Source organism: Melospiza melodia, chromosome 2, assembly GCF_035770615.1.
Source record: "Melospiza melodia melodia isolate bMelMel2 chromosome 2, bMelMel2.pri, whole genome shotgun sequence".
NCBI lineage: Eukaryota > Metazoa > Chordata > Aves > Passeriformes > Passerellidae > Melospiza > Melospiza melodia.
Genome location: NC_086195.1, coordinates 92,887,484 through 92,914,358, shown reverse-complemented (window position 1 = coordinate 92,914,358; position 26,875 = coordinate 92,887,484). Strand labels below are relative to the sequence as shown.

General features: G+C 38.3%; 1 protein-coding gene across 1 annotated transcript; it reads right to left on the bottom strand.

The window, feature by feature from the left end:
* Nucleotides 1–1,129: 1,129 nt before the first annotated feature.
* SUGT1 (SGT1 homolog, MIS12 kinetochore complex assembly cochaperone) lies at nucleotides 1,130–26,867 on the bottom strand. Its single transcript, XM_063149388.1, has 13 exons — nucleotides 26,815–26,867; nucleotides 26,681–26,726; nucleotides 23,217–23,307; nucleotides 22,470–22,539; nucleotides 22,081–22,151; nucleotides 17,994–18,047; nucleotides 16,184–16,200; nucleotides 15,092–15,126; nucleotides 14,575–14,671; nucleotides 13,457–13,564; nucleotides 3,766–3,856; nucleotides 2,281–2,462; nucleotides 1,130–1,660 (listed from the first exon to the last, which is right to left on the bottom strand). The coding sequence occupies exons 1-13, from the start codon at nucleotides 26,850–26,852 to the stop codon at nucleotides 1,559–1,561; spliced, it is 1,002 nt and encodes a 333-aa protein (XP_063005458.1). The 5' UTR covers nucleotides 26,853–26,867; the 3' UTR covers nucleotides 1,130–1,558.
* Nucleotides 26,868–26,875: the final 8 nt, after the last annotated feature.

The following is a 26,875-nucleotide window of genomic DNA, read 5'->3' as shown; positions in this document are numbered from 1 at the left end:
GTAACAGTAGTGGGGAAAAGCCACTGTACTTTCCCAGCATCACTGCAAAATCTCAGCAGGAACAGAATAGATCCTTCCTTCCTCCTCTTTAATTTTCAATCATCATTTAATACCTAACAGCTGCAGACTTCACTCATGCTATTAAAAACACCTGTTCTAACAGCCTTTCTATTTTACCAAGCTCATCCAGTTGACACTGTAGGAAAATAACACGTCCAATACAAAAACAACAGGCAGAATAACAAATGGTCTGGAAAACTCCACATCATTAGGAAAGCAAGAAAAAGTAGCAAGCTTAAAACAGCATCCAATGGTTATTAGCAAGGAATGAAGTTGCTTTCATGGCGCTGTCAATATTCGCAGTTCATGGTGTTTCTATGATTACAACATACTCTGAATTCCCAAGAGGCAGTGGCACACAGACAAGGCACATTTAGCACAACCTTCTGAGTTCATCTGCCATGGAATCACAGAAAGGCTCAGGTTGGAAGGCATCCCTGAAGTGCCCTTGTCCAACCCTCCTGCTCAAGAAGGGACATCTCCAGCCAGGTGCCCAGGAGCGTATCCACATGGCTTTTGAGCATCTCTAGGTCCCTGCAAACTTGTATTCAGAAAGTACAAGCACAGACAGTACATAGATTCTCAATTCCTTTTCTCTATTGTTATTTACAATTTGATCATGACAATAAAACTGCACTAATGGAAGCAATTAAGGACATACAAGTTGCTCTTTAAACAGTTTCTATTATTCAGAAATTACGTAAATTAAAGCAACTGCTTGCTGGCTTTGATTCCAGGTAAATTTATTTTGAATTTAGAAGGTAGACAGAGGACCTACTTTTCTGTAAAAATTTCCAGTCACAACAAATTTGTTATCTTCCATGACTGTGACTACAATTCAACTTATCACAAAGGTGGAAGGACTCCAAAGTGGGTGGTTTGTGTCTGCATCAAGAATAGTAATCTCATCCTCTTCACTGAATGCACATTTAGCTCCTATACATGCCAGCTTTTCTTTTGAAGCAGTACATTCACATGCTTACCTTATCCTTACCTATATGCTTAAAGTGATTCCCCTATCAAAAAACAATACTAAAAATGAAATAAAGCAGCTTCCTTATAGAAAAAGTTGTATTTACAGTTTTATTTAGCAGAGTTAAGGAGCAAACAATTTTAACACTGTTGTGAAAAGTGTTTTTACCCAAAATTGCCAAGATCTAATAAGTTATTGAACAGAAATACCAGGTGTAAGGCAATAATCCTGACCAGCCATTAGAGATCACCCTATCCCAAAGAGGAGAGCTGATAAAGGTGGTAAAAAATTTGGACTGATGGACTCAATTCCCAGAAATTAAGACAGATGATAAAAATAGGGTTCCACTCTTGAGTATATCTTTAAGATTTGCAGATGAAGGAATTTCTAAAGCACGCAAAATGTACAGACAATTCCTGTTTTCAAGGGAACATTCAGTGCTTTGAATCCAAGAATGCTATGTCCATACATAGTGGTCAGTACATGACTATGGCAACACATAGATGGTAAAGATCAGAAATAGGATTAGAATTTTTTCCATTCCACGTCATCAGGAGGATTTACTTCTACCTTCCTTTTACCAACATCAGACCAGTTGGTGCTCAGAACTGTGCCACCAGACTCCATCTGCAATATGAGAAAGAGCTTGTTTAGTTTGCTGAGCATTCTAGCAATATAAAAGCCACAGTTCCTACAGCAAACTTCAAAGAGTAGTGATTACACAGAAATTGTGTACCTATGAAATAAAATTCGACAGAGCCATCATTCCATAATCTCCAGCCCAGCAGCACTTTTATCACTACTGGACACAGGGAGATGTTGCTTCATTAACAAGAAGCTTTTAAAGGGTCAGTCACGTTCTTGCCTGTGATGGCTACAAATTAAACTAGAGTCAAGTAATCAAGAGGAATTTGATCCTTTCACCCCTGGCAAGTCTTCAAACTCTACATGAGCTAAGCCTCTACTTCTTTTGGTAATACAGATTGAAATGAAGAGACCAGTGACAAAGCACAAAGCACAACCTTGGATTCATAAAGAGTCACATTCACCAGAGTACAGCCCTGTAGCTTTCAGTGAGTGTACTTGTACCAGTATCTCCAGCAGACCCATGGCCAAAATTTATTCATTTACAGACATAAAATTTTGGTAACAGGCTTTTCCCACATATGTGAAATCTAGTAAATCATATCAGTGTGCAAAAGTCACAGGTTTCTTTTTCTTTTTCAGAGAAAAGAATGAAGACTTACGAATGATTTGTTCATGGCACGTTTTACTTCATCTGTACCATCTGAATAGATTTGCTGGAAGAGTTTATTTAAAGCAGCATCTCCTTCTAATTTCTCATTTTTCTCCTCTTCTTTGATTTCAACTACCAGTTTGTCCCAGTTCCTTGTATAGTGAGACGATGATGGGTATAAGTGCTGGGTATCTGAAAACAGAAGTGTTAGTTAACTAAGCATTTTCTCACTACTTTGAGAGCATCAGAGAACACAGACACAGGTACCTGATGAATCAGAGATGATAATGGGTCATGAAAATGCAAAATGGACTCCTCTGAACTGATATAAGCATTGCAGAAACAAAAATAAAGGAAACTAAGAAATGCAGAAGTTTATTTTTAGGTAAACAGAGTTATGTAATTTTGTTATCCAACACACACACACAAAAAGCTGGCCAGCAGCAACACAGATAATTGATATCAAAAAGACATATTGGCTGACAGAAAAAAAACCCAAAACAGCAGCCTAGAGCCATAGAATAAGTTGAGCTAAATTTAAAAAAAATCTGAAATCAATACATCAGGAAATTCAAATTCTGTCAAAGACAGAATGTTTATCTGTACTGAAAAACTCCAATCTATTGGTCTCCAAGCAAAATCCAATACTTAGGGAAACAATAATTATTTAAGCAACAGGTCACATAACATAACAACTGCTGTCTGGGTCTGGCCAGGACGGAGTTAATATTTTGCAGTAGTGGTGAGGGGTGGGGCCTGAAGCTCAATGGACATGCCAGGATGATACTCTACAACAGGGCAGATCAGTGCTGGGGTGGGATGATCTGGGCATCCCAGAAGAAGGGTAGGGCTTCCAGTCAAGAAAAAGGTGTGGGGAGGGGGAAACCATCCATCCCCTGGTCCTTGGCACTGGGGTCCACTGGGGCATTTTGCATGTAAATCACTCTCTCTTTTGTAGCCTTTTGTTATTAATGTTGTTGCTGTTACTGTTTGCTTTCTAATTTAATTGCTGTTCCAAGTAAACTGTTTTTATCTCAACCCTTCACCTACTGTGCCTCCAATTCTCAACTCCATCCCACTGCAGTGAGAAAGGGGAGGGGAGAGTGAGACCTCGATGGTGTCCTTTGGGAGGGGCCCAATGGGGCACTGAACTGGGAGGTACCATTGCTAAACCACAACACACACACTTAACAATGTACAGAACTGCAGAACAGGGACCCAAGCAGATAGGCAGACTTACTGACAAGCACATGTATACCCTTAACAATTCATCAGATTAACAGAGGCCATGACTAAATTTAATACCTATGTTTCACTAATGGCTTGCAGACTTTCTGTCAATTCTTGACAGAGTGAAACCAAGATGATTAGGCTTTTCATTGCAAATATGAAGCTGTGGTTTTATAAACAATATTTAACACAGAACTATTATTAATAACTGTAACTCACTCATTACAAATAAAACATTTAAGACTAAATAGTTCAGAGAACAAACCTGGTGTAAATTGTTTTAACTTAGGAGAATCTCCCTGGCCCTCCAGCTTCTCCCATCTTACAGCCTCTGGCTTCTTCATTTTTATCTCAACCTACAAAACATAAGACAAAGAACAAATTAATCCATATGCAAACAATTCTGCCATGCAGCTCCAAAGTAGCTGGATCCTGTAGCTGTAAGGAAATACAAACATTTGGTTTTAGAAACACAGCCTCTAATATGAAACCTGTATCACAGCCAAATTTACCTACCTTACAAGACAAAGTTACTTGAGCTCAAGTCCACACATCAAACAAGCTCCCATGTGCCTGTGCAGCTTTTGTATCAGACTTCTACCTTTCTGTTCAGGAGCACTTAACTTTCTTTTACTTACTATTCACTTGATTCTTTTTGCAAATTATGGCATCCCAAAGGTAACAATCAGTCCCAAAGTCTCTACACTGCCAGGCTCCAAGGTATTGCCTTTCAAGCATCCCTTTCTTGGCAGTCAGCTCTAATAAGCAGCAGTTTTGAAAGACTACAAAATCCAACTTTATCTAAGTTTACATTTCATTTACCAAAAAATTCCATGTTTGATGTGTACTACACAAACCAGAGAAACACCCTGGGACTATGCAGATCTTCCCACTGGAGAAATTCAGAAGCTGTATTCATTTGGTTCAATGAACAAACACTGCTATGGAGAAAATTGTCAAGTATTCATTGACAAAACTGGCAATTAAAAATGGATGTGGTTGCAATTACCATAGGAGAAACAAAATTAAGTGAAGTATATCATGCCCTATTCACGACTTCACATAATCCCTTTAGACAATCACATGGAAATGTTTTTTTTTCATAATTAACCTTCTCCTTTGGTTATAGGGTTACAAAGTTTCAAAACAAGGACTGTCTAACGCCACTCCTATTCACTTAAGAAGATGTCACAAAGCTCATATGATGGTATTAATTAACTGAAATCAGTGCTTGCTAAACTTCAGTGCTTCCTTATTTGCAAACAGCTCAGCAGAAGCAAGTTCTTAGTTCTACCTAAAGCCACTACAACCTGGGGATCCCTGCAGACCCAAGAACAAAGGCACCACTGTAAAAGCTAACCTTCGATTCGATTCAAACACCAAGCTCATTGCACAGCACCATGTTGATCTGAAATTTGAACTTTATTTAATCCATTGTTAAATCAATCACTGGTAAGCAACAGATTCAGGTATCCTACCAAAATATAAAAAATTAACTCACTGAAGTTTTAATGCTTCCATGTTTGCAATCACAATGAATTTTAAGAAACAGAATATTCAGTTATGAATATTTTCTGGTTTTTTTTTCCCCCTCAGGAAGCTAAAAATTCCCAAGATAAGTTTTGATACTTATTTTCCACCACTAACATGTACTGAGAACAACAAAAAGTTTAAGGTAAAGGCATGAAAGGTAGGCAAAAGCTTCAGTAAACTTCTAAGTCCAACATCGACATGTATTTGATTTCCCACTCCCTGCATCTGTTGGATTTTTTAATACTTTCAGCCACTTGACAAGTCACAAATTAGGCATCAGAGTATCCATTTTGAAAGTAACATCACAGAACCAAAAATAACCAAATAAAATCAAAATGCTGTTAGTCTGGATGACCAACCTACCCTCCCTAAAAAAGCCCTGTATTTCAGAGTTTATTACCACAATCTGTACGGATGCCGCGATTTCTGTTAAACTATGCAGAAGAATTACTCTTCAGTAAACCAAAAGAAGTCAGTAAAGCTACCTCCACTGGACTCTTTTAAAAACATTTTGAAAATTGCAACCTTGAAGTTCATTCTTAGCACCTACACTCATGGATCTAATGCTCTGTTATTAGCTTAAGGAAGCAAAACATTTGAATATCTGCATTTAAGACAATCAAGTAGTTCCACAAGTGGCAGAACTAGCAGGTTTTCTTTCCCCAGTGGATTTGGATCTCCTGAGCCAAACATTTAAGCTAATTAGCTACTTACAAAGGAACTAATTAGTTACAAGTGAACGAGTATTAATTTAAAACCACTCTCCTCTGTTTCTTATATAAACTCTTCTCAGCTGAGGAGACTATATTCGATTGAGTTGTGCATTTCAGTTGAGGCTCTAAAGTTCAGATTTTATACTCTACTTATCAGTGCATCTACCAACATGTTGGGGGGGGGGGAAGGAAAGCAGATGCTTGAAACTGCTCTCCCCTATATCTCTTCAATTTCTGTTTATTTTTTCTTTCACTAATTCTTCTTGCCCTTACACTTCAGGCTTTCCACCAATACCTTCCAGTATCTCAAATACAGCTTATTTCATCCACCACCAAAAATGACCTCTAATGCAATATAATGCTCGATGTGAGCTACTAAACATGGACTGTTTTCTTCTCAGAATACAATCCTCCTCAATGAGTCCTTATAAAGACCATTGGCTATTCACCACGGTACTCTGCCCATGCATAATAAGAAGAAAATAAGGAACAACTTTAGTTTTGCTGCTCCAGTAATCCCCCTTCTTTTCTAATCTGCTAGCCCTTACATTTTCTTCTCTAAAACTGTCCCTAAAACAGTACTGCACAACAAACAGCCCTAAGGAGAAGCCAATGACACAAACTAATTCCCAGTGTAAGATGCAGATTTCTTAACTCTAAACCATTTCAACCCTGCCAAGCTGGAAGTGCACACAGCTGAAGAACTGAGACAGAATGTATTTCTGACATTATTAAACTTCTACTCTGTCTACTACATCCACTTCAATTGAAGTTACTCATTAGGCGAAGTGGCAGGCAGGAGCAAAGCTGGGGAAATCATTAACTTCATACCATTATACAACCACATTTTCCAAAAATATAAAGCTATAAAGTTCTGCTTGTGAAGGAGCGTGTTTCTTCAACTTGAGAGCTCTATTTGATCTAAGAAGGAACAACTCAGTGAGTCCCAATTACGTGCACAAATGGCAATGAATGCATTTTAATGAAGATTTTAATACAGATACTGATAGCTATCACACAGAAAAGAAACACATCAGCACAGACATTTATGTCATATCTAGCAAAAAAGTACTGTTAGCTTTTTCCTCTCCTTTGAAAAAAATTCACTTGGGCAAGAGAAATACATCAACGCTTTGCCAACTACTTTGATTCAACATTTATATTTCATAAAACGTATGCCTGTGTGCCTCGTGCCAACTTTAGTATATAAGACAGGAAAATTTAACTGCAAATTAAATGCTCTGCATGCCACCTAAGGACAAGCCTAATTCCTCAGCTTCTCCTTGTAGCTCAAGCTGTGCAGCCACCTGACCATCTTGGCAGCCCTCTGCTAGGACTTCCTTCACTACATCAGTGCCTTTCTTGCACTGGTAAGCCTACAATGGAACATGGTACTCCAGATCTAGAAAAAAATCCCAATGCAAATATAATACACTTTCTCTTTAAAGCCCCTTGTGTTTTGGGTTCAAAGAGAGCAAAGCAAAAAGGAAAAGACACATGGATTCATGCACTACTTGTTTGAAATACCGTCTTGAGAGAAACCTACCCCTCTGAGAACAGAGTCAAATCAGGGATTTATTGTCTAGAAGAAACACCACCCACAGTGAAAGGACACAAGTAGATTTCTACCCAGAGTTTCCTGGTCATAAAAGTAATCAATTTTTTAAAGCCTACCAGAGATTTGGACATGTTCATTTGGGGCTTAATCCAAGTGACAGCTATCAGAAAAGGCACCACAGTTCCTCTCAAAATGTATCCTAAACAATTTCATTGATGGCATAAAAATAAAACAACAACATCTTATTTTAGGATGACTGGCATAAAAGAGTGTTTAATCCAGTTTTAAGAAATAATTTCTCCTTTTTGGAAAAGATCAACACTAGTTAGGCAACACTTATTTTCTAGGCAGATATTTATTGTTAAAAAGCTGAAACCTCCGATGCTTGATTTCACTTGAACTTTCCTTCTGGGACAGGCAGTGGCTGTCTAACTGGGATACATGAAAAGGGGAAGAATTTTTATCTTCCACCCTAAAAGGGGATTCCGGTGTACACTGACAAACTACAAGGGTTTTTGGTTTTTTTCCTAATTTTTACTGTGTTTTATATTTTATAGTCCATGGTAAGAGCAAGTTCATTTACCACTGGCAAATTTCTGTCAAGCTCTGGTCAAAACTGGCAAAGCTTAAACAACAGTCCAGCCATTAATTTTAAGACATACCAAAAGTACCCTTTTCAATTCTGGTGTTCTGCGGTATCAAACACCTGAAAACAGGAATTCAGTGTTTCTGATCAGCTACTTTGTTATTTACTGAACTACTGACTGCCTCCTCTGAGTCATAAATTTTAAGTGTTTAGAGCTGTCCTTCTGTGATCATCTCATGAATTTCATAGGATAAAATAGAACAGTCTTCTAAAAATATAAGAACTATTCAAATGTGCCTCTAAGAGCACATATGCCTACAGTTTGGTGTCCTAATTATTCAAAGACCTTTTATATATTGCTTGTACTCTATATTCCAAGATTTTTGGTCCATAGCTTTAAACCAAATATGTTAAGATGAAAATAATTCTACAGTGTTATCACACACAATGATAATTAAGACATTTATTCTATATGGAGTATACTGCAACAGAAGGGATTTATTTATTTCTTTGCCAGCTATGTACTATGGGGAACTGGAGGGAAAAAGGTTCAAGTTTCCTCTGACTGATATTACATAGCCAACACAAAGTTTTTAAATTTTAGAAGAGAAGCTAGCAACAGAGATCCTTTTGGTATTCTAAAGCTATTTGTCACTTTATTCTCCATGTAAACCATCATTATTCCAATAGTTCTCAAGACATAAACCCCCTTATGCATCGTTTTCTTTTATGCATTTATATAAAGCATGGGCACTGACTTATATGCATGTATAAAATAATAGTTCTCAGAGTATTACCAAGTTTAAATCTGTCTCAAATCCATCTTCGTTCATACAGAAGGAAATGAATAAAATCCAACTTATTGTTCAGTATGTAAACATCACGCCTATCATAGAAGAAAAAACTGCTCCGACCTGCCCTGCCTAAAAGATGCAAGAAATTTCAGAAAATTACCCATTCACCTTAAATATTAGTTTATAATTTACAGAAAATGCTCAAGAATATACATGGGAGATATCAATCTGCATGAAACTCTTACAGTGAAAACAAGCACTCAAGAGCAGCCAAGTCTGCATTCAAGTCCCTACAAGCAATTTAATGCAAGCACCCTAAACAGGAAAGTATCTTTTAAGCACTGGACTGCAGTGGTAAGATCCAGCTTCAGTTAAAATAGATATGTTCCTCTGTTTATCTCTTTGTGTACATTTGCCTCTGAATAGAGACTCTGATGACAGTCCAAGAGCGTGTGAAACAGTTCCACTCTTTGCCTTTTCCCTCACATTCAGCAACAGGCATCAGTTCCAGTTAGCTTCACAGGGTATTCCAGTGTTTGCAAATCAAAATATTGGTTCAAGGAAAAAAACAACATTCCACTGATGCACACAACCATATTCTTGGCATGAAGCTGCTGAGTGTGTGCTTCTCCCTCAGACATCTCCGTTAAGCAACAAATGTCAACTGTAAAAGAGGCTGAAGGCTTCTAACACCTCCTCAGTCTGCAGCACAACTTTGATCTCTAATTAAAGGACAGTTCTGGGGTAAAGAAACCATATTTTACCACTTTTTCAAATGGCTCTACACTGCTGCAAGTCACTGCTTGCAAAAAGCCCAAAGCACTACAAACTGAAAACTCACAGCAATTGTCCTCAGTCTATCTGTAGATAGGAGGAAAACCAGAAAGCACCACCTCAAGTTTCCTTCAAGGTCATAAGCACCAGCACTAAAAGCACATAGTCATCTTCACTCTCCTCTTCTAAGTCTGAGGAAAAGAAAATCCCAAGCACCACCTAGAACTCATCAGAAGACCTACAGAAACTGCTCATGTCACCTAAGTTCCCAGGGGAACATTGCAAAATATTCCCCTGGAATCCAAAATACACTGACTACATAGACTGAGCAGAAGAGGGAAAAGAAAGTGAGGTTGATTGTGCATATTTAATAACAGTAGAAATCCTTACACTATTTGTACACTTCTACTCTCCTGACATATTTTCTGGACAGATACATATTTACTAGTTTTTCTTAAACATATTTAGTCCCATAAAAATTTAAAATTTCATGCCTTCTTCATTCTGTGAAGGGAGCATGATGACAGTATGCACACTGAGCCACAGAATAACTGCACCCAGGTAGCTTGCAAAGAGCAAACCTGGTCCAGCCTTTACATTTTGGCTCCCTCTTCTGGAAAGAAGTAAAAAGCCAAACAGCACTACTAAAGATGCCTTCCTCCTGTGAAACCTTAAGTGCAATACAGTTTTCAGCTTCCATTTGTAAGACACAAATCTCAAATTTCTACACTGCTTTTAGGAGCAGCTGTTACTTTTTGCTTGATCAGATTGCTAGAGTCAGACACTTCTGACAGATGAGGAGTACAATCAATAACATCAATTGATTTAGTTATGATGTATCAATTGTGCTGCTAATGTACAAAATGCTATGTAGATATAGCATTACCTGCAAGAGAAGGGTTCAGTTCAGTGGTATTCAGCATTTTCTAACACTAACGTTAACCTGAGGCCATAGGCTATAGAAATAAATGCTGAACAACAAGAGGCAACTCTGAGTAACTTGCCACTAAATGTGAGCAGGAACCATAAGCAACTCAAAGTTCAATTGCCCAGCACTGTTACCTATTGAACAGCAAGTAAATTTTCTAATTGGGTAAAAAAATAAAAAGCCTTCAAGTATGGTAATAATAGATATAGTCACTATTAAAAGCAGCCTATATCATCTGCAAAACTGCTGACAATTAGAGAATATAAAATATTAGAGGATGTGCAAAGACCAATTTACAATTTTTATCTCAGAACTGGACTTCATCCACACATTATGCTGCTCTTCAGTTGGCATCAAATATTTTACATCTTCTAGTGCACAGCTTGAAGTCAAAGTCTGCAGATGACAAACACTAATTTATTTTTGCTCACACAAACTATTGAAACAGCTCAAAACATCTATCTATGCCACCCCTGTAACACTTGCTAGTCCTGTTTATTTTCCAAACAGACTTTGTATCTCAGAGCTTGACACAGCATGGATACAAAGGTATACTTTTTCATTTCCTCGCTGGGAAAGAAACAATCCTTATGTTGGCAATTGTATTTTTCACTACTGTCAACACTCGCTGAAAGAACCAGTTCAGGAGTCTTTGAGTTCTGTCTGCTCCTTGCAGACTTTAGAATTTGTAGTTCTGCAAATACACTTAAGGCTGTTTTCTCCTCCTGGATTTGCATCCTTACAGTCATGCCTTCACATTTGTCAAGTGATGCTGAATCTCAAGCAGTATTGAGAAAACCCTCCACAGCTCCTCTTATCTCCAAAATACACAGGATTGTTCTACTCTCTGCCAGTTCTGCTGTTTCATTCTCTATCTCTTAATTTTTTTAGTTGTACAAAGTTCATGGACCCAAACTATTCACTACACAGCCTGCTCATGTGTCCCACCATTTCCTCATATATTTGCTCACATAAGTGAAAAAGAAAGGCCAGATCCTTGTTGCCCAGTGATGACTATATGATACTAGTGGCAATATGGCTCACACATTCAAAGCAGCAGCACAAAATAAAGCAGTATGAAAAAATCAAGTTATTCTCACCTGAAATTAATAATCCACAGGAATAGATCCCTCTCTATCCCAAGAAAACTCAACTTCTTTAGGATTGCATAGTAACAAGCTCATGTAATTGGGAAGATAATGAGATTATGTCTTTCTTTCCAAGTACTTATAAAAGGAATTCATGTAAATAGTACAAAATAATATATGAATGGTTTGAAAAGTTTTAATCAGTAAGATTAATTTACTCAAAGTACTACCTGACTATTTGCCATGCTGCTCATAGAAGCCAAGTATATACACAAAGCTAAGAAAAGAAAGCTGAACTTCTGGTAATCAAACACTAAGGCTGCATCATTCCCTTAAAGTACTTAATATTTTTCTAAGAAAAATATTCTAAACCTGTAAAGAAGTCTTTGCATACTTAACATCAAGATGCTTTTAATTTTTTTTTCCTTCCAGACTCCATCTGGTGGTCAAAATAAGAACCAGCTGGGGCAGTTTAAACTGTATTCCTTCAGTATGCCCTCACAGGCAGCTTAATACTACTCCTTTCTACAAAAGTAAGGACACGCTGAAGCCCTTACTTCTGCAGTTAGAACACCTTCTGTGTAACCTCTTACCCATTTTATCTCAAAAATAGTCTCTCACAAGTATTTAGGAATAATAACATCTGAAAATAAATGCAAAATATTTACAGTTCAGACACTGCCTGAACGTAACTCAACCTTCCACTCCAGTTCTGGAACCTCAAAGTAAACTAAGCAGCAGACTACTAGAGATTATTTCAGAGATAAACTCAGGGTAGAGATGGCAGTGTGGAAAAGACAAAGTCAAGTGAATTTCACAGTACTCAGTTAATGTAGACACTTCCAAAGGAAGTAATGGTAAACTTCAAAAGAAAAGGAAAAGTGTAACACAAGCTAGGTTAAGAACATAAAGAAAACAGGACACCACAGCTACTGTTCCTGACAAGGTCTGTCCTCATTCCACTCAAATTTATACAAATACTAATGAATTTCTACATACTTTGAGCCATGTAAGCTACTACACTGTGAGGGAATAAGTGAAGTCCTCAATCACACAACCTGCCCAGATTTCTTTGTACACACAGGAGTGGAAAAACAAAACCAACTTTCTGTGGCAATCCTCTCATGCTGTCCTGAAATCTCTCTTCCATGAAATTATGCAAGAATTATTATAGGTACCTTTTTGAGAATAGAACAGGTAAAATGGAACATGAGTATACAAAAGAATTCCCATAAGCTCTGCAGAACCACTGCTGAAATACAAGAGAAGAAACAACATCATACTCCAGCACTGGGGATTCAGGCTTGGTTCTGTGAATAAAGCATATGTCTGTCTATCCATTATGCCAACAACAAGTGCTATACCAGACCATTGATCATTATTTTCCTATACTTGTTAAAAGAAGCAAAACACTGAAACAGCAGCATTCTCTCACACCATGCCATTTTCAAGTGTCTCCAGGCATGTACTTTTTCCAGGAACAGCATGGAATACACTCTCTTGAAAAGCCATGGACAGTTAACCACATGGTTAACCTTCACCAGCAAGAAGCTATGAAAGGGCAGAGAACAATTTCAGTGAAATCTTCCAAGTCTGACTTGTATTTCTTGGGCACACAAAGATAACAAGGCTTCACCAGGCAAGACTGGCTACTGAAAGTTTTGTAAAAGGGTGTTCATGCTTTCCTATTACCTGAATTTTAATAGTGAAGATTATAGTCTCCTTTCTCTAGCAAGAAGTGAAAAAATTGTCAACATAACTCTTTCATTTGCACTTCAATAAGTGCCATCATATTACTATTTCTGATATTTGCACAAGTTTAGAAAGTCTCCCACCAGCTGAAAGACACCTTGAAGAAAAAAAGAGCATTTCTATACGAAAAGCAAGATACTATGACTGTTGCAGAGAGACAAGACAATAGAACAGAAACATTTTCAGGATTGCAGCAGTCAAAGAAATGATTTACACTTTAAGAAGCTCACCTTTGTTGAAAGCACTTTAAACGTACTTTGCTCTGGCACTATAGAATGAAGAAGATCAAGCTTCAAGTTGAAGTCTTCACCTGATGGAAGTCTCACTGATGCATTCATCTATTAAAAGTTGAAAACACGTCTCTGGTCATCTTTGACAGCAGCTCCATTTTCAAGTAAAGGACAGTCATTTCACACAGAGATGAAGTGATTAAATTACTATAATTTCAGACCATGCCATTACACTACTGCATTACTGGATGAGATGTTTCTAAGTTACATTAGAAAATGAACAGAAGATTTCAGCCCTTGCTACATGTACTCAAAAACCCTACTATCATGTCAGCTGGATCTTAAGTCTTTAGGGAAGGAATTATACAACAAATGGAGTATCAACATATTAATAATGGAACATGAAAACAATCTGCAGCTTCTCTTCCAATACAAGAAAACTACAGAACAAGTGCTCAGACTATTTTAACAACCTAAACTAGATAATAATAACCAAGTACTTCTGGTATTTAATGAAGTATCAAGTTAGTTGAGAATAAGAACCCAACTCTTTGATATTGACAGTTAATTTAAACATGAAATCCATTGATACAACATATGGTACTTCATTAAAGGGATTACTGCACTTCCTTAAAAAATATATTTTGCTGCCACAATTTTAGTGGTGCCAAATGGAAAAAAGACTGGATATTGGTGGGTGGGTTTATTTCTCTAACTGTCCTAGAGCAAAACATTACTAATTCCTACCTATTTTAAGAATACCTTGTTTCTGCCCAGTCCTGCTCCAGATGCATGTATAGTTTAAACCCAGATGAGTTCTTCCCCCACCCCTCCACACAGGCAGCTGAAACCCAGACGTTCCCTTGCAGCACGCACACCTCATACTGCTTGTGTTTAAGTGCTAGGGACACTGCTGTGGCAACCCATCCCAAATCACCTGACTGGGCACACTCATGTGCAGCACAACTGTACAGAAGAGAAGCTCAGGCAGGACAGAGCTCCCTTCCCATGGCTCCCTCCCCATTCTTTTTGTGCTACTGCAGCATGTAATGCTCACTGGCTTGAGCACTGCATCTCGGGGAATTTAGGGATGAGTAGCAATAACCAATACAAATCACCTTTCTCTCCAAAAACTGCACACTGACATCATCCTTCTGTGCATTCTTGATCATTATGGTCACAATTACTTGAGATTCTGTTTGGTACCAGTCGTATCTTGAAAAAAGAAAAAAGAAGGAACATTTTTTTTTTTAAAGCTCACACAGCATATAAAATTAGATCACTTTCCTAAATCATTCACTTCTTAATTCAGAATCTTTAATATAGCTCAAAAACATTAACTATACCAGGCACAATGGAACAGGCTTTGAATTAAGCTCAGCACGAGAATAAGAAAACAGAAGTCAGAATGCTGATGCTATTCCCCTCTCTCCTGGTTAGGTTTAACCTCCTGAAAGTAACATTTAGTCTGAACAAAAATGATGGCACTGAGCAACACTTCACTTGGACTGCCACATTTCTGAAGTTACCCCAAAAAAACCTCCTACAGTCATTATCCTGCTTCTCCAATCCCCAAGCCAAAGTGCAAATATGTCAATTACTTTAAATTTCACAGTAATGCTGAAGTCAACTTACTTGATCTTTGGTGGCAGAGGCTGCTGCTGCATATTCTAGTTGAAGCACATTCAATTGGAAAGAAAGTTACATCAATGTAAGTGAAATGACACCATGAAGTACTTTTCAAGGTACAAATAACTTTCACTGATTGCTCCCCTTTTCTTGATTCCAACTGCTCCCCTTCCCTGATTTACATGTGAACATTAACTTACAGGTTGAAGTTCTCCACTGTTTAATCAGTTATGGCAGATTACAAATGAAAAAGTTTCAATTTACATCAAAGGTGTTAGTCTGTAACCTGAATATATTTTATAAATAGCAATTAAGTTCAATTCAAACTCATTTCCTCCTGGATAAGATGCATACCTAGAAAACATCCAGTGACTATACTGCTAATCTACAAATCATGAAGGAAACCTAAAATAGGTCTGAGAACTCAAGGTTCAACTTTTAAACATAAAATCCTTCTAAATCTAAGATTTGTCTCTACATACTGCCACCATGCTTCCTGTACATTTTTCTCCTCTACCCTGTTCTCAAAATGTAAAAAATTTAGGTTAACTATTAAAGAGGTAGCAGAATATCCAATGCAAAGTGCCCCCCCTTTTTTTTTTGTCCCAACAATTAAAAAAACAAAGGAGAGGTCAATTTCAACATCTCTTATGAAGACTTTCAATAAAAAAAAGACAACTGAAAGTTGAGCAGGTTGTAACAGAAAAAAAGTCTACACAAACCACTTGCAAGCTTCTGGAAAAAAAAAGAAGTTACTTCCTAACAGTTTCAATCAAGTTAGTAGCGACAACACAATTAACCACAACTGGTTAATTTGTAAATTAGGCTGCAGACTGCGAGCCAGAAAGTTAAATTTTACCTCAACGGATGCACAGTAATTGCCAGATTTGTTAAGCATTCCTAAGAGTTTCCAGGGCTCAAGTCTGCAGCCTCAGTCTCAAAAGCACTCATGTTCAGAAGAAAAGTTAAATACTTCAGAATTGCACACAATATGAAAGATTCTTTATAAAGCTTGGAAGTGAAGCCACTGAAGCAGAAAATATACTCTAGCATAACAGAAAAGTGAAAATAGTAAACATACTAAGGAAAATATCTTACCAAATCAGTCTGTGAGGCTGGAAAAAAAAGAAATTGCATTTTCAGAAAAAGACATATTGAACTTACAAGGCACAATCTTACCCTAGCTGCTTCAGTTACTCCAGACATCCTGCATTCACTCCAGTCTCAACAGCAGAGCACGTAGGAACACATCAGTTCTACCTATAGTATTTTGCTTCCATGACACTCTACTTTCTAATCAGACTTCAACCAGCAATTTGTGCAAACCAACAACCCTAATATAAACCATGTTCTGATTAACTGAATCAAGAAATTTTTCATTACATTCCCTTGCCTACCTGAAATGGATACAGGCATTTTTTAACTAAAACAACATCACAGGAAACAAGAGGTTAAAAAAAAAAATCACTGTCTGAGAGTCTGCACTAGGTTTATCATCCATCCATCCCCAGGAACAGCACAAAGCTCTCATCACAGTTTTATCTCATGCTAGGGAAACCTCACTGGGGAATTAGATGGAAATTTCCCACTGGGGAATGAGATGGAAATTCACTTACATGACCCTAAATGTACTGTAGCACTTGTATCTGAACTATAGCTTAGTATCCTCCCATCTTATAACTATTTTTTTTAAATATTTCAGATTAAATATGTTTGAAAAGAAACAAACTTTCCCTTTGCTTCTTTATAATGAACACTGACAAAAAGAGAAAAAAATATGAAGCTGCAATGAAGAAATCAGCTATTGCTGTTACTGCCTTTATTGGTTTGTTTGCTTTGTTTTGCTGGTGTATCAGAGAATTAAGAAAATGGTTCAGAACAACAAGACAGTGAATATTCAGGATAAAACTGAATAACATACAGCAAAATATAAAATGCTACTGCAAAATATAAATACAACGTTACTGCAATACACTGCAAAATATAAATACAATGTTAAAGATAAAAGTGTATTGCAACCTCGTTCAGAAAAAATTGTTGCCCAAAGTAAGTCTTTGCAAAAAAGACCATGCAGGCCAATCACTTACCTAGTTCCTCCAAATAAAAATAAACCTTGCAAAAAGTGTCTCACAAAGCAGAAATCTGCTCATCATTCTACAACACAAAAAGGTTCTCCTGTATATGGTTTTTAGTCAACACATTGACACAAACTTGTTCTACTGCCCCATTCTCTAGTGTGCAGCACAGAGAGGAGAGAAAGTCACAACAGGCAGAGGAAAAAATGACACAAAATTCTTCTGCTCTGCTCTCTTTCATCAGAATCCCCAGGCAGCCTAAGCTTTGTGGATGAGTTAATTGTCAGGGCTGGCTGTCTGTAAGAAGGTATGAAAGGAAACTATGCTTACACTCAGTGACCACCATGGGTAAGTCACCAGAACAGCCATTAGCATCTATGGAACTTTCCACATCAAGGAGCAAAATCTCCAAATTTCTACCTCTTTCCAATTTTATCTTCTGTAAGACTTGAAAATTAATTTTGATGTAAGCTTTAGATAGCAAGCTGACACCTCTACAGTTAAAATTAGTTCACAGTTGTGTATGAAAATAAGTTAAAATTAATTATGATTGTCTGATCTTTAAATAAGTACTCTCCTGGCACAGCTAATTATTACCCTAAAAACCCAATATAAATCTTCCTACAAATCTGAATGAAGCATACAAGTGCTAAGGGTGTCTACTCCAACAGAAACAAGAGATAGAAAAACATGACTTCTAAAAAAGATTTTTCTTTTAGAATAAATTATTTCATTCTAAACAAGAGGAAAGTAGTGATTCTTTGAAAAACATAACACCGCTTCCAAGCACAGGGCATATCAAATCCCTCACTAAATAAATGTGTTTTTCTTACCATTCAGTAATTCTTCACATCTTTTAATCCAAATAGTAAAGGTATCATCTACATCTAGAAGAGATCAAAACACAGTAATATTAAACCTCCTTCAAGCATTACATGTATTGCATGAAGAAAAAGTCCTCTCAGTTGCCAAGTGGAACAAATCCATCCCAAACTTGTAGCAATTTACTAAAAAAGGTGTTATATCCTACAACCTCCTTGTAAGCTCTGTCATTTCACTTAGGCTTTAAGTCTTTTTGTACAACTACACTGTGTGTTATATTTCATTAAATTCTAATTATACTGTAGGAGACTAGATTTTGTCCAACTGACAGGAATATGCCATTGCTTTCCAGTCTGTTCAACTCCTATGTAACTGCTTAGAAAGCAAGACATGCAGTTTTACACATTTTTCTCTCAAGTACTTTTTCAAATAGTCACATGCTTCCTCTCCAGAGAAATGTCAAGAGAGATGGTCTGTTGTGTAGACAACCCAAAGTTGCACAACTTTTGACAAACATCAAGTATTCTCTCCTAGAAGCAAGCCTCCCAGACAGAAATTAATTCACTGGAAAATAGCTTAAAAGATGACAGTGTAACAACAGAGCAATCACCTTATTTCAACAATATTCCCAAAAACTCTTCCACTGTGAAGAAAGTAAAACAGTAGCAACAGTGCTCACCAACTACTAAGAATAGCTGAACTTTTTCTAGTTTTACAAGTAAATTCACACTGTTAACTATGACGCAAAGGACACGGAGAAGATTGACAAAATTCCCAGCAGACATGCACGTAACACCAAGTCTGACTCCACTGAAGCTACACAATGTACCCCAACCCTCTAAATATAAAATGTACATCCACTTTGAGGTGCACCTTTGGTCATAAAATTGCTTAAAACTTTGGACATAAAATTGCATAAAAACCCCACTCCTCAAGCCATTTCACCTCCACTTTTCTTCTGCCATCTGACCAGATATCTTAAGAGTTATCTAAATTTTTTACCAAAAGAATGGGCAAACCCTCAAGCAGGCTGTCCAAAGAGTCTTGGAGATACTTGGAAAACAATAGTAAAAAGCCCCAAGCAAACACAAGCAAGTTCAAAATTAATATTACTTTTGGTCAGAGCACAGAATTACAGGAATTCCAGAGTTCCCATGAAACCTAAATTAATCAATATTTTCAAAACTTAGCACCACAACCTAAAAAGACTTCCAAACTTTGCAGTCTAAGCAAAGTCTCCACTGATCCAACCTCCCTCACAAGCAGGTGAGGAATTCTCTTTTTAACCACGGCCTATGACTAGATTGCTAGGCAATACAAACCTAAAAAGTGCAGAGTTAACTTCCCTATTTTTATAGAAGAGCACACTCTTTCCCTGCATCCTGGCACATTTTATAATTTGAGGCAAATGAATTTTGATCTCTAGAATGGTATTATCCTCCCAAATAACTTATTTCTACTAAAAACTTCCTGGGTCTTCACTGATGAAAATCTACTAACTCCTAAAATACAAGAAAAGTAAGAAAATTCTTTTAAAAGTCGCCATGTTCCAGCTTTACTAAATTCATTCATTGGTCACAGCAAAAAAACCCAAGAAAATTTGAGAGTAATTGTCCTAAATCTACATAGCACACCAAAGAGTACCAGGTTACACTCGTTCTTTAGCTAAGGGAATAGGAACTGCAAAAATCTGCATGCATCACACGGCTGAACAAAAGGAGTACTGCTTTCTAATGTTATTTCATAAAATAAAGAAACACTGTACATTGCACAGCTCATCACATTAAGTCCTACTATGATAACTTTGTAGGTGGGTAATGGGAAGGTTGCTGTGGTACCCTGGGCCTGCCAGTGATGAGCACAAGTAGGAAGCTCATCCTTGTCAGCATTCCAGATTGAGATTTAAAACAGCCCTTACATTAGCAAAGAACAGAAACCTGTATCCATGTACTTCTGCCCACTTGTGTGGCCAAGAAACTAGCTTTGCCAGCAAAGAATTCCCCACCACAGCAATTCTTCCCAAGGCAGCAACAGCTGAAGCCACTCTTCATCACCTGCCTAGTGAATGCTGCAAATTTTCCCTCTGTGCTTTGTTCATTTTGCATTAGCTGCATTTAACTGCAAGTTAATTGTGTTGCCAAAATGCCTGTGCTCACAATGTTTTCCCCTGGGATCCATGAAACATTCCACAAAGGTAAACTCTGTTACTGACACAAACTTGCCAGCAAATTAGGTAATATATGAAAGAAAATCAACTAAGTCTGTAATTTTTAAAAGGCCTTCAGGAGACTCGTCATCTCACAGCAGGCTACAGAACTTTGTGATGAGATGGAGGAAGCACAGCAGAAAGTATCTCCAGAGAAGAGAGTAATCAGGAAGTGCTAGGAAGCTTCAGAAACTCTTCAACTGAGTAAGCAGCAAAACAACAGCAAATTAAATTCAAACAGGTAGAAATGAAGCAACTCAACACAAGACAATGTGCTGTATTTTGGGGATTCTGAATTAGCAGAGGACCCTGGTATTCACTGACTTATCTAAAAGATATCTGCAGTTCTGTGTTATACTCTACAACATCAATAGAATGTGAGGTTACCCATGCACGTGAAAAACCTCAAATTGATAGTGGTTGCCTGGGGTGGGGCAAGAGCATGAAAAGTAAAGAATAGACACTCAAATTCAGCAGTGATGAGCCTGGAGATGCACAAAAAGTAACCTACCAAGTAAGGAAAGCAACATAGTTTAGTGGAAGGAATCTCTTCCTTTCACAGAAAGTTACAAAATAGAGAACTGGACTACACTGCAAAGACAAACCTCTCTCTACTGTGAAATTAATATAGACCATCTAGTTATCCAAACTACCAATACAGAAAGAGTTTCAGGAAACTTCTTATTTTCAACTCTTGCTCCAGGGCAGCCTAAACTGACAGCTGTGAGTTGCTGCAATTTCACCACATCACCCTCCTACCACTGGCCCAACACTGCCACTTCACTTTTGATGGCTTCAGCACTCAGACCCTTGGTTGGGCCATTTCAACACATTCATCCAGGAGGAAAGACTTTAAAAATAGTAGCTTTCTGCAGACTTAATGCACTGAAACAAGATGCTAAACAAGCACAAGAGTAATAAGGAGCATGATCACTTGGCATCAAGTATAAGCTTACACTTCCATGGAACTCCACTTTTAAATCAGAGGATTAGATCACTTTTTTGAAAGATGCAAAGTAATTATATTTTTGCTAAGCCTACATGTCCCAGCCACTACTATTATAGATAAGACAACAAGATGAACAGATCTGAGACCACAACAATTCTTATCAGATTAGGACATTTTGCTCTGCATAACCTTTCAAGGTGCTTTTTTATTTTTTTACCACCTTTTCTTGCTGTTTGGAAGAGAGGATGAAGTTGTATTTATAATGGGGGATAGGAGAGAAGATAAAGGGGTCACAACCATCTTGCAATTGGTTTGTTCTGTGCTTCCCCATAAGTCCTACCAAAGCCTTCTGTTTTTTAACAACTCCTTTCCTGCTTATTGAATAGAGTCAGGTTTTAGAAAAGCTGTAGGTGTTCCCAAACTAAAAAGTACCAAGAAAGCCAGAAAGCCAACACTGTAAGATGAAAAGAGAGATATAAAAAATGGCTTCTGTAATTAAGTGGTATGTAATGTAAGGTAAAAATCCACTTTGTCAGTTTGAATACCCACTAAGTTGCACATTCTTTCTAAAGATTGATCTATAAAACTGTTTAAGAAGAAATTCCAGCTACATCTAAAGAGCCTGCTCTATTTAAAATGTTTTCTATGACACTTAACACTATAATATTGCTACTATTTATCTTCAAGACCGCCAGGAAGCAGGAAAACACTTATAAAGCAAAAAATAAATCTGCTACCAATTGCTCACAACTTTGATACACATTTTTAAACAGTTTAACACTTTCATGCAGTGATTGCATAAAGGCTCTCAAAAGTCAGACAGATGGTGTTAGGGACCCAATACATTAGCCTTAAAAAAAAAAATCTTTGGTCTCCATTTTAATCTAACACATTACCCATTATTTTAACATAAGGAATACACACAAGAAACTTTAATACTTACTGTCCAGCCTCTGTCCCTCTCTGAAAGACTCTAAAGCAGATGCATAGTTTTTGATATGATATTCACCTAACCTGACACAAATAAAGAAAAATACAAGAAAACAGTGATTACTTTTCAGTGGAGTCCACATTCTATAGATAACATGCTGTATTGGTTAAAATGACGTGTAAGAATTTAAATTACCTAAAAGATATGGTTTTGAAAAGGCAAAGGTATTACAATAATCACCCCAAACTACATGGATTTATTACAAATGCCTTGCAAGCAGCATGGCTTTGAATTTATTAATTCTTAGTATTGTAAAAAGTTTGCACAGAACCACAATCCAAACTCTAGTATTGACCTAGAGACTAGCACAATATTCCCCAAGTACCATAAATGATACATACCCTTTTCTAAGGAGCGCTACAGCATTATTTGGGTTGAGTTCTAGAGACTTTTTTGCATCTGCAACTGCATCTGTTGAAAGTCAGTTTAAAGTTGAGAAACATAATGTTATAAAAAGCAGTGAAGTGTCAAGTGTTTCAGCAGTGAAATTTTTCTAGGATGAACTACGTTATCTTTCTTAAGATAATCACACAAATCACACTGTCTGAATCAAGTCTAGCCACAACTGCCACACATGAATCCCTCGCAGAGCTGCAGAGCTCTTATGTAAAATGCAGCAAGACTTTCATTTAGCTAAATACTCTGCTTAGATGTGAGGCGTGATTCTGTTTGTTTGGTTTTTACTGGAAAGAAAAAATAAACCAGATCTCATTCAGTCAATCTTTTCCCAGGCATTATTCACTTATCACATTCCTACCGTGACAGGATTCAGTCTCTACCAAGAACACAATGATGGAAGACACAATGCAAAAACCTCAAGATCTGCCTAAGAAGTCTGCTTATAAAAAGCTGCCAAGATAATACTAGACTGGAATCAAACAGAAAGCTGGGACTCTAGCAAACCCATTTCACTGAAAGTTTTGCAGTAACAAAACAATCTAAGAAAACGACAAGATTATGTACCAACACTAAAACCAGCATATTAAGTTACAGATAGCACACTCTCTCGTTACTGTGATTGAAGACATCTCCTGTAAAACATGTGTTATGATACACTTGTAAAAGGATTCTTAGACTGAAGATGTTACCAGCATATTTCTGTAGAAGAATATGAGCATAAGCTCGTTGACAATAACATTCTGCATCATCTGGATTCTTTTCCAAAGCTGTTGTCAGTTCCTGTAAACACACATTAAAAAAATGAAACAGTACTTCAGAAATCCTCATAAAAACACAGTATCAAACTCTGTCAAGTAAGAGACATTTCAGAAGACAAAATCCTAACTGGCATTTCTGTTTACCTGTTGCTTAGCTCTCATGCACAAAGCTAAACATCAGAGCCTGAAGTACAAGGAACCTGCCAATTATACCAAATTCAAGCAGACTGTTTCTTACTGTGAAGGAAGTGGGATTTCAAATGCTCTAAACATGAAGTCTAACACAGATGATCCTCTCTATTCCAAAAACCTTCCTACAATTCTAAGTATGCTTGTACACAGGTCTGCTGGATTTGAGAGAGCAGAGCAGTATTAGCAGTTTGGAAGTCAATGCACAGTATGTCAGAACAGTTGTGTGGAGATAAGATGCTATGAAATACCATGTAACACAAATTATAGTGCTAAGAGATTGTTTCAATTTATGCTGAGCACAAAAGCAGATGAAGAAAAGATTTATGGAGCAGAGGGTTCAGAGGAGGTATTATTGAACAATGGAAATAAGCATAAAGTAGTCCTTTGTTAAGGGAATCACAGGATATACGGATTGAAATAATAACACATTGCTCTCTCTGAGAAAAGTTCACGACTGTGCACACAGAATAAAATCACAGCAACTTGAAGCACACACCTGCAAAGAGCATCTCCAATTCTCTCCTTACTGGTGAGAGAATTTCTTCCTGTTGCTAGAAGCCAGTCTTCCAAAAGGGACTACAGTACATTGCTACAACTGTTTGCTAAGTTGACTTCTACTCAGACTTCCACCTGGAACCTAGCAAGTATGAAGGTAGCTAAGATACAAGCTTTCAACCTGCAGAAACATTTTTACAGCACAGCTGCCGAAACTCTGCTCCACCAAGACAGAAAAAAGAAGGGAAGGAGGAGTTGCCTTAGCTCTAATTCAGGCCAGTGTCTTTTTCTAACAGATGTCACATAAAGTGTTTATGCCACCTAGGACTTAAGGGGCCAGAACAGCTTCTTCTAGCAGCAGCACAAATTCTTACTATGTAACATACACACACCTCTAGAGAGACACAGCACATGAATTTAAATCCTTGGGGGTCTCTGAAGAAAAGGGCAGGCAGCAGTAACTTGATCTACTTGTACTTCATGAGATAAAGTTATTCAAAAGCAGCTGTCAATATGGAAATACTCATGGCTGCAGGTATTCCACATGGCAGGGATGTGAGGCCCTGCACATATTCAAATTGGTTCAGATTATGCTGAGAGGTGAAGTACTTCTGACATGTGAAAGCCAGCAGGGTCTGACTCTGACACTGAACACCACAGGCACATCCAGGTGCAGAGGCACTGCTCTGACAGATCACCTCTCCCCCAAACACCATTTCCTGTGATTTATGCTGATGACAGATGCACCCATTGGAGCCAGCAACATATGAATGGATCCTCCTACAAAACTAACCCTCATCCCAGGAAAGGAAAGCAAAGCCAAGCATTTTCAACCATGTAAAACTTCTCTCTTTATGTGCTTTTTATCAGTAAGTTACCACGTCTCATCCAGGCACAGACACGGAGCAAGTAACTCCTGTAAGCTATTTGAGAAGCCAAGAAATGCTGGACTGGCACTGGGAACTCCAGACTATAGACATCAGCAACAGTCACTTAGAACAAGCTTAGACTTTGCCCTCACACTTAAGTGATATCTGCATATTTTTACTCCAAAGGCCCTTACCATGTGACCAAATTGCAGATCTGTTTCTAAACACACTGGAAAATTCAGTAAAGAGTTTGCATGAACTAAAGGTGCTTCTGTCTCCACATAGCAGCTCACATTTTCAACTTAAAATGAGAAGTCATTCATGAGTTTTGTCATTCAGACAGTATTAGAAGGTGGATGATGATCTTGCAATTGCATCAGAGCCAGGTGCAGAAAGCCAAAGCACAATCTCCAGGAATTAAAGCAATCAAAAATCCCAAGGACACAGTGCAGAAATGCCAGGCCAACTGGACAGAAGCCCAGCCAGGTGTGAAAGCATTACACAGCACCATTTCTGCAGAACTGTCTCCCACGTGAGAAACACCAAACACATGAACATAACGACCACCATAAGCTCATGCAAGCACAGTGCAGCACCTGGAGACCTGAGCCCCCAAGTCAGCAAAATGCTGCCCTGAGCTGTGGCACTTCCCAGTTCAGAGAGCACCAAGCAAATCTGCCTACTCAGTGCAGGGATTTGGAAACAAGGCCTAAACTGGCACCAGCATTACTGTGTCAGGTATTAAATAATGCCTATAGAATGTGTTACGTAATGTCCTGAAGCACTGAATGCACAAAAAACTGAAATATAAGCTAGAAAAGCAAAACAACTAAGTTAATCCAGGAAAAAAATGCAAAAACACATTCTGGCAGCATTCCCTAATACTTCTGAAGACCTTTTAGTGTCAGGGATTTTTGGTTTGTTTGCTGGTGGCTATTTTTAACTATAAAATGTGAAACTTACTCTTTTTTTTATATCTTGAATTAGTTTTATTCTGCCATACAGATTTGGCTATTCCAAACTGGTTTTTAAATGTCATTTATCTTTTGAAAAACTTCTACAAGTTACAGCCTAAACCCCAAAGAACTGAAAAATTCAGCTTCACCATTTTCTTTGCAGAAAGATAATTTAGTGTCACTTAATGGTTCTACCACCCACTCTCTTCAAGCAGTGCTAACCTTTTACATCTTCTCCTCTCCCAAGTAGTTAAACAGAAACACTTATCCACCCTCCAGTTGTCTTCTCATTAACCATCTGTTTTAAGTAAAAATTGCCTTTAGAAAATAGATTAAAACATATTAACTGACGAAGTCATAGAACAGGCCAGATTGGAAGGGACCTCAAAGGATCATCTGGTCTAACCTTCCATGGGAAAGCCCGCCTAGATGAGAGTATCCAGCAACCTGCCCCTTCGTGTCCTGAAAACCTCCAGTGATGGGGACTCTACCGTATCCGTGGGGAGTGTTTCAGCGAGTGACCATTCTCACTACATAAAAATTATTCTCTGTCCAGATGAAAGGAAGATCAGTCGTGGTGCCCACAAAATATAGGGAGAGCAAAAAAATATAGACCACGGCAGAATAAAAACTAAGATGCAATACCTCTCTTCAATAAGCTTGGGGGGGTCTATTACCACAAATCTTAACTGATTTAGCTGTGAGAATTACCAACTACCTTCAAGGAAGACAAAGTTTGTTTTGCTTTCCCCCCCACCCCTTCTTTGCCGCACAGGCAGCACAAGTGCTGTGCCAGGTCCGCGCCGGGCTCCCCTGCAGCCCGACCTCACCTGAGCCCGGCTCCCGGGGACCCGGCCCAACCCCGGCCCGGCCCGGCCCTCACCTGCGCCGCCGCCCCCGGGTCCCGGTCGACGTCCGCGTCCGAGAACCTGCCAAGGAAACACAACGCCGTCAGCGAGCGGCCGGGAGGGCGGGCGGCGGGGCCGCGGGGGAGGCAGGGCGGGGGAGGGCGCTCACCGCGGCGGGGCCGCTGCCGCTCCCGCCGCCTCCTCCATGCCGCCCGTGGCCCCCGGAAACT

Coding starts and splice junctions, on each gene's coding strand:
- SUGT1 (XM_063149388.1), bottom strand. CDS start 26,852: ATGGAGGAGGCGGCGGGAGCGGCAGCGGCCCCGCCGCG. Junction 3,857..13,456: donor TTAAAGTGCTTTCAACAAAG/GTGAGCTTCTTA, acceptor TATGTTTTGTAG/GTTGAGATAAAAATGAAGAA. Junction 1,661..2,280: donor GTGCCATGAACAAATCATTC/GTAAGTCTTCAT, acceptor CTCATATTGCAG/ATGGAGTCTGGTGGCACAGT.